The sequence below is a fragment of the Sinocyclocheilus grahami genome, unplaced genomic scaffold (assembly GCF_001515645.1).
Source record: "Sinocyclocheilus grahami isolate Dianchi unplaced genomic scaffold, SAMN03320097.WGS_v1.1 scaffold60.1, whole genome shotgun sequence".
In the NCBI taxonomy this organism is placed as follows: Eukaryota; Metazoa; Chordata; class Actinopteri; order Cypriniformes; family Cyprinidae; genus Sinocyclocheilus; species Sinocyclocheilus grahami.
In genome coordinates, this window is record NW_015505239.1 from 440,711 (window position 1) to 449,166 (window position 8,456).

Below are 8,456 nucleotides of genomic sequence, written 5' to 3' on the forward strand. Positions count from 1 at the left end.
AACCTCATTGTTGTAAATATTGTAATACAAGATGCCACAGAACATGTGTGTTTATATTAGACCAGAATTCTAACCTCCACAACCAACTAACATACAATTATGGAACAACAGTTTACAAGTCTTAATCTAACAGGGAATCCCTCTTAAGTGTTCTTGTCACTAAAAACAGAAACAGGTGTTTAGAAGTGAAAATCACAGTACATCAGACAATCATATTTTTTAATGAAATAAAGTGCTGTGTATACTCTCTCTGAACCGACAAATGATATAGTTTCTTAACATAAGAATATTAAATGTCAAAAGAGTGTCAAGATCCAAAGCTTCACATGTGATTAACTCACAACTAATTATGTCTGCTCTTATCATTCAAATCCCACACTGCAACACCCTCCCACCTTACGTTCCTGGATTTATACCTTATAAGGAACTCCAGGCAGATATATAACACCACCTTTGCAAATAAAGAGCAGGTCCACCAGCAGATTGCATCCTCTCTCTGGTCTGGAACACTAGTGGGCAAAGATGAATGGCACTGAGGGAAACAACTTCTACATCCCCATGTCCAACAGGACAGGGCTAGTGAGGAGTCCTTTAGAGTATCCGCAGTATTATCTAGCTGAACCATAGCAATTTAAAGTGCTTGCAGTCTACATGTTCTTCCTCATGTGTTTTGGTTTACCAATCAATGGCCTTACATTGGTGGTTACAGCTCAACATAAAAAGCTCAGGCAACCTCTCAACTTCATTTTGGTCAACCTGGCTGTGGCTGGAACCATCATGGTTTGTTTTGGATTCACGGTCACGTTCTACACAGCAATTAATAGCTACTTTGCTCTTGGACCAACTGGATGCGCGATTGAAGGCTTCATGGCCACTCTTGGAGGTGAGGGGAATTATAATACTGTATGTTTTTGGACTGGTTCGATCACTTATATTTAGCTGTCCTATAATTTGGGTGCAACTGATCTCACTATTTTATTTGCTTCACAGGGCAAATTGCCCTTTGGTCACTTGTGGTGCTGGCCATTGAGAGATACATTGTGGTCTGCAAGCCTATGGGTAGTTTTAAATTCTCAACCAACTACGCTTTGGTGGGAATTGGATTTACATGGATAATGACCATGTCATGTGCGGCTCCACCTTTGGTTGGGTGGTCCAGGTCGGTCTAGTAATACACTAACCTTCAATTTGTGGCAGTAAAAGAAAACTTTCCACAGCTGAACACACTGAAATTTGTACCTTTTATTGCTCACTAGATTTTAAATGAAAACATTTAAAATGTTGTAAAATACACAATTTTCTAAATGTAGTTGTTTTTAAATGAGAGAAGAGCAATCTAAATTTCCTAACATCAGGTGCATTGCTTTAACAGATATATTCCTGAGGGAATGCAGTGCTCATGTGGACCAGACTACTACACCCTAAATCCTGAATACAACAATGAATCATATGTCATCTACATGTTCGTCTGCCATTTTATATTTCCAGTCACCGTAATTTTCTTCACCTATGGACGGCTTGTTTGCACAGTCAAGGCGGTATGAAATGTCACTTTAAAAATTCCTGCAAACTATTGGAATACTATGTTAAAATGACAATGCCTTGGTTATTTTACTCCCTTAGGCTGCAACTCAACAGCAGGACTCAGCATCTACCCAGAAAGCTGAGAGGGAAGTGACAAGAATGGTCATCTTGATGGTTTTGGGTTTCTTGGTGGCTTGGACCCCTTATGCCACTGTTGCTGCCTGGATCTTCTGTAATAGGGGAGCTGCTTTCAGTGCCCAGTTTATGGCTATTCCTGCCTTCTTCTCAAAGACCTCAGCCTTATATAACCCTGTCATCTATGTGCTGCTAACATTGAAACATTCACAGAAAACAGCTTACTTCAGCGTTTAAAAATATGGTCAGTAAAGGCTTTAGTTTGGATGTTAGTTAGTTCGGATGAAAGACTCTACTGCTCTACAGCTCAATGCTCTGATTAAAGCTTCCAGTGATTATGCTACAAGTGTCCGGCTTCTATGGAAGGCAAACATTGCCAAAACTCTTTCTTTTGCATGTTTAGACATGCACATGCAGGCTGTGTTAAAGCATTATCCATCCAGTTCCTTCCGCTTAAAGATTGAATACATCACATGGTGAAGGGGTCACCACCATGGGCGTAGCTTGTGGAGGGGCCAGGGGGGCCTGGCTCCCCCATAGCGATTTAAGAATTTTGCCAAAGCCTCCTTTGAGATCGTTTTGACAGACATGTTTATTGTGTATTTTAAACGTGTTTATTGCTAAATTTAGTATGACAAAATAAAAGCACAGCTGTAATTCGTGGGCAATGTATGTGGTTACCATGACAACCTCACGCACTTGCCACTGCTCTATGTGAATATGTAGATTTACTATAGCAAAACTTAAAAAGTGTTTAAAAGTACGTCTGACCAAATCCATCGGTTCGGTTTGACCCCCCCCCCAAACTCAAACGTCAAGCGACGCCTATGGTCACCACAGGGTTTATGCATATGGCCACAGGGTCTGTGCAGAGGACTCATCTGGTTCTCATGGTCTTTGCTGAGGATCTGTGCTGATGGTATAGTTGACAAGGTCTTCATAGGGGATCTGTCTCTAGGGCTCATCTCGTTGTAGTTAAAAAGGACATAACAAAACATGACTTTAGACTGACATCACACAGCATACCATTGTATTATCTCTCATGAGTAAATATAATGTCTGATGTTATGTGTACCATTACAACATCCTTCATGAATAAACATGACGTCTGATGTTTGTATAGGCTACATACACACCAATCTATCATTGCATCACATATGCAAATATAGTCTCAAATACAGCAATTTCATCGGAACATTAATGCTGTCACATTAACGTGGACAAACAGTGCATCTTAACATGGTCAAATTTCACGGGTTCTGTTTAAAGACATTTGGCCCCGTCAGCCTTCCATAAAAAATGTCCGCGTTAAGTGCGTGATGGCACGGTCAAACGTCATGCGTTCTGTTTAAATGATTTTGGCCCCATCTGCCTTCCATAGGCTTCCATCTCACATCGGAGCCATAGGCTATATGTTGGTATTTTGTCTCGTTGTTGCAGTTGTTTTAAATGTACGCTTTTCTTGATTTCACACGCTCAGAAAACTGACATTCTTGGATCTCAACAAACTGTTTTTGTGTTCTCGGTATGCTTTTCTCCACTGCCTGCTGCTGTTTCATCTGCCCATCTGACGTCTGCCTGACTACCTACCTGACGGTGTTTGCAGCGCAGTTGCTGCTGTGGATTTCGTGGTGTGGTGGTCGACGTCGTTGTGTGTTCAAATTGGTCGCTTGGAGTTCTGCTCGTCTTGCCTTTGTGGAGTGGGAGATGAGGGTTAACAAGGATCCTCACTTTACAACGGATTACACTGTTTTTGCTGTTTTTGCAGCTTAATTCGTTTGGATTTTGAGTCGGACATATTCTCACTCCGTTTGACTCACATTTTTCTGAATTTGTGTAGTGTCTTAAATTCATATAGGTTTTACTGTTAAAAGCGCTTTGAGCTCTAGAAAAACTATATAAATTAGCGTAGGCTACTTGTATAGGCTGTCCAGATTTCACTACAAAATAAAAAGAAAGGAAAATAAAATGATGGTTTGCTACTTTATAGATATTTTACATTGTGACATTTGGACTTTTTTCACTTTTCGATCATTTTAATGTAGCCTATCGGTTGATCAGGATTACAAAACTGAAAGATTTGTTCACGAATAGGACTGAGAACACCAGTGCTGAATTAGGCTAAGTGCACCAATGTGCCACAATCAATGCAGATCCAGAATAATTTTTGTTAGGGGTACTGAAGGGGGCTTTATAATTCTAAAGGGGTGCTAATTAAATTAGACAGTAAGTAACCAGCACAGATAAGCAAAGCCCCTAAAATACATAAATTCTTATTTAAAACCTTAACTCAGACCATAGACTTTCTACTCTCTGCTACACTTCAGCCTCGCACTCTTTTACAAAATGAATACAGTTAATGAAAACAGACAAATAGTGTGTTCCATAATGAGAACTACCGGTATAATGAGAACTTTAAAGTCATCCAAGGATGGAGGTGGTTGGGAGAATGTTCAGAGTGTGCATTAGAAAGTAGGCTATAAGAGTGTTTTGATTCGTTTAGGCTATTATGGCCAATATATTAATTCGCATAATTCCAGTTTTGTTATTTCATAGCTTTGAAAATGTTACTATTATTCTACAATGTGCAAAATACTCAGAATAAAGAATGAGATCAATATTAAAATGCGTTACGACATGGCAACCGTGCTGTCGTAGAATACTGCATTTATAGAATACTGCATGTTCGAATGTTCAAAGTGAATCAGAGTTTAATCTATAAGCAAACTGTATGAATTTCTTTAACGTCATTTATTTATCATATGATTTCAGTTGAAACATTCCATTACTTTTCCAACCTTTCACGATGATTGGGTAAGGATTTTTATGAGTCACAAAAAAGACTGCACTATCAAAATCTGTCATTATTTTACTCACCCTTATGTCTTTTAAAACCGGTATAATTTTCCTCTGTGGAACACAAACTATTGACGTTGCTCATTTCCATACAACTGATCCATAAAGTGTAGAAATATAGCGAGTGTCCTGTAGCCTCATGGTCATCTCTCCAGCAAACAGCACAATTCCGAGTTCTGAGGTGCACTTTTTTCTCCTGTGTCTCTCCCTACCACTTCCTGTTCGTTATCCATTATACTACAAAGTCTTTAAAATAGATTTTTATGAAGTATTATAGTAGCTTAACATATGATTCATGCATAATATTTTAAGTCTTCATGTAACTTCTTTGAAGAGCAGACTGACAATTCGTTATCTACAATCACCATCGTGCAGCATTCATTTTTAAACAAATCGTATAAACAATTTTATTATGCTAGTAATTTATTTATTGCAAATGATTGTGAGATTGCAAAATTCTATGCAGGTGGAGGTTCTGTGAGAGGGGCTTAAAAAAAACAAAAAACAAAAAGACAACCCAATTCCCACACAGCCACAGCTGTGACAGACAGTAATATTGAAATCAGATGCACGTCAGTGTTGTGTTTTAATATTTTAATATGATTACTACATCAGACAACTATCGCATCTCAATTACACTTTATCCTTGAAATAAATACAGCTTTGTTTATACTCACTTTGTACTGACAATCAATATCGTGGCCTAATTTTCTGAACAAAAAAAGTCAAAAGAACTTTCAAAGATCCAAAGCTCTACCGGGTGATTAGCCTGAAACTGATTATGTCTGCTCTTATCATTCAAATCCCACACTGTAACACCCTCCCTATCTTACACTCCTGGATTTATCCCTTATAAGGTACATCAGAGGGATATATAAACACTCCTGATGCATCATTGCAAATAAAGAGCAGGTTAAGAGCAGCCACTTAGCTGTACCACAGCAGCAGATTACATCCTTTTTTCCTCTGGATCACTAGTGGGCAAAGATGAATGGCACTGAGGGAAAAAACTTCTACGTCCCCTTGTCCAACAGGACAGGGCTAGTGAGGAGTCCTTACGAGTATCCGCAGTATTATCTAGCTGAACCGTGGCAGTTTAAAATTCTTGCAGTCTACATGTTCTTCCTCATGTGTTTTGGTTTACCCATCAATGGCCTTACATTGATGGTTACAGCTCAACACAAAAAGCTCAGGCAACCTCTCAACTTCATTTTGGTCAACCTGGCTGTGGCTGGAACCATCATGGTTTGTTTCGGATTCACGGTCACGTTCTACACAGCAATTAATGGCTACTTTGCTCTTGGACCAACTGGCTGCGCGATTGAAGGCTTCATGGCCACACTTGGAGGTGAGGGGAATTGTGTAATTCTTTTTGTTGCCGTTTTATTTTAACTGCTGTGAGGAATTCTTTAGGTGATTGTCAATGTGCAATATGGGAAAACAACTTGTAGGTGTTAATGAATTTCATATTTTATTTGCTACACAGGTGAAGTTGCCCTTTGGTCACTTGTGGTGCTGGCCATCGAAAGATACATTGTGGTTTGCAAACCAATGGGTAGTTTCAAATTCTCTTCCAGCCATGCTTTTGCAGGAATTGCATTTACATGGGTAATGGCCATGGCATGTGCGGCTCCCCCTTTGGTTGGATGGTCCAGGTTGGTCTAATAAGACATTCTGCAGTCATTTTGCTATCCAGTGCATTGATTATAACAAACATTTCAGTTGAACCTGAGGTATATTTGAAAGCAACACATTAGGTTTATCAATACGTAGGAATACAACATTGGCTTACTTTCAATTTAAAGCAGAAAATAAGTATTTTCCCCTTGTAATGATTTATATATTTTTACTGAATTATTGTACTAAATAATAATAATAATAATTTGTTGCATTTATATAGCGCTTTTCTAGGCACTCAAAGCGCTTGTAGTTCTTTTACATGCGTAAGTACAACAGGCTACAATCTTTATGAGTACTCGGACTGAAATTTCATAATATCAGGTGCATGTCTTTAACAGATATATTCCTGAGGGAATGCAGTGCTCATGTGGACCAGACTACTACACCCTTAATCCTGACTACAACAATGAATCATATGTCATCTACATGTTCGTCTGCCATTTTATATTGCCAGTCACCGTAATATTCTTCACCTATGGACAGCTTGTGTGCACTGTCAAGGCGGTATGAAATGTCACTTTAAAAATTCCTGGAAATTCACAGTTACTGGAATACTATGTTAAAATGATATCATCCTTTGGTTATTTCCATCTCTTAGGCTGCAGCTCAACAGCAGGACTCAGCATCTACCCAGAAAGCTGAGAGGGAAGTTACAAGAATGGTCATCTTAATGGTTTTGGGTTTCCTGGTAGCTTGGACCCCTTATGCCACTGTTGCTGCCTGGATCTTCTTTAATAAGGGAGCAGCTTTCAGTGCCCAGTTCATGGCTATTCCTGCCTTCTTCTCAAAGACCTCAGCCTTATATAATCCGGTCATCTATGTGCTGCTAAACAAACAGGTTAGACATTTATCAGACTTGTCCTACATATCCCAGACATCCCTTTCCATTTCTACTCTCTCTTCTCTCTCTATTATCTCTATAAAATAAACCTACTAAATGAAACTTTGTTCTTTACAGTTCCGTAACTGCATGCTGACCACTCTTTTCTGTGGAAAGAACCCTCTTGGCGATGATGAGTCCTCAACTGTGTCCACCAGCAAGACGGAGGTGTCCTCTGTATCTCCAGCATAGATTTTTGGACCTCTCACAGATTATGTTCTTTTAGTCATTGACCAATTTGAGCATCTGAAAAAAGGAAGAAAAAAAAGACAGTTGGATTAGTTTTTGATTGTGTTCACTTTCACCATTAACTCGGTGAACGCAGAAGACACATATATTTAATGTGTGCAAACTTTAAAAATATTTATTGGGTGATCAGTGAACATTGAAATTGTGGTTTTATTTTTATGCGCCGGGGAGGCTAGCATTTGTATCTTTTGCCTAAAATGTACATATGTTTTGTAAATAATAAAAAAGAAATACATAGAAATAAACACTGGCATTAAATACTGGTTTTGTTTCTATTATTTATGAATTGACTGAATATTCTATTTGCTCCCACATACTGTATATAAGATACTGAAAGTGATATTTTAACTGTGCTACAAGCAATAGTATAGTACACATCATATTTTTAAATTGAGAGAGCTTATCCACTATTCAGACTATAATGTACTGTATAGACAAAGTTTACAAATGTAAACAAAACTTTGGAATGCACAAAAATGTAACAGTCCATCAATCACAGTGTGTTTTATATGTCAGACCCAGTATGAAACCCCTACAAAAAGCCCTACTCATCTATTCTAAACTTGCAATTGTGCTAGACTGTGGACTGAAGCAGGGTGAACATCAGCACTAATTTCTCATACCATTCTGATCCAGCCTAAAGATCCTGATGTGACCTCCATGAAGCTAACACACAATGCTATTGAGCAGACACTAACAGCTAATTCCAGGAATTAGTTTTCTCAAATATAAACAAGAATCAGTAGCACCTTAGCTGTGTCAAAAATTGCCCTTTTGGAATCCCCAAAAGTAGTGAATAATATATTTTTCAAGTCTAGAACAGTCTATATAAACAGTAGCTAGTAGTTGTTTGTTTTTTCGGTTTAGTATACTAATGAGAATGTTTTCATACAGGCTGTAATTTTGTCTTCACATGATTGGCGAAAATAGAAAATCCTTGGTAACATTCAGGCAGTTTGAAAGATTTTTCAAGCATTCTAACTAGGGAAAATATACAGCAAGCCTTCAAGTGGGTTAATAATGCTAATAATTTTTCATATTAAATGAACCAAACCTTGTGTAATGAACATTTCTAAACCACTTTTATTTTAATTTGACATGTCTAATTTTCTTGCTGGTCTTCATAGAGAAT

At 38.3% G+C, this 8,456-nt stretch overlaps 1 protein-coding gene and 1 pseudogene across 1 annotated transcript; both read left to right on the plus strand.

The window, feature by feature from the left end:
* The first annotated feature begins 507 nt into the window (after positions 1-507).
* LOC107584491 (green-sensitive opsin-3-like) lies at positions 508-1,760 on the plus strand (annotated as a pseudogene).
* A 3,628-nt stretch (positions 1,761-5,388) lies between these two features.
* On the plus strand, positions 5,389-7,577 carry LOC107584449 (green-sensitive opsin-4). The gene is made up of 5 exons (XM_016271072.1): positions 5,389-5,863; positions 6,002-6,170; positions 6,534-6,699; positions 6,794-7,033; positions 7,154-7,577. The coding sequence occupies exons 1-5, from the start codon at positions 5,503-5,505 to the stop codon at positions 7,265-7,267; spliced, it is 1,050 nt and encodes a 349-aa protein (XP_016126558.1). The 5' UTR covers positions 5,389-5,502; the 3' UTR covers positions 7,268-7,577.
* The last annotated feature ends 879 nt before the right edge of the window (positions 7,578-8,456 follow it).

What these genes read in the sequence shown, in the direction of transcription:
- LOC107584449 (XM_016271072.1), top strand. Translation starts at nt 5,503, where the DNA reads ATGAATGGCACTGAGGGAAAAAACTTCTACGTCCCCTTGTCCAACAGG. An exon ending in CTTCATGGCCACACTTGGAG is followed by an intron (nt 5,864 to 6,001) that starts GTGAGGGGAATT and finishes TTTGCTACACAG; the next exon opens with GTGAAGTTGCCCTTTGGTCA. An exon ending in ATGTGCTGCTAAACAAACAG is followed by an intron (nt 7,034 to 7,153) that starts GTTAGACATTTA and finishes TGTTCTTTACAG; the next exon opens with TTCCGTAACTGCATGCTGAC.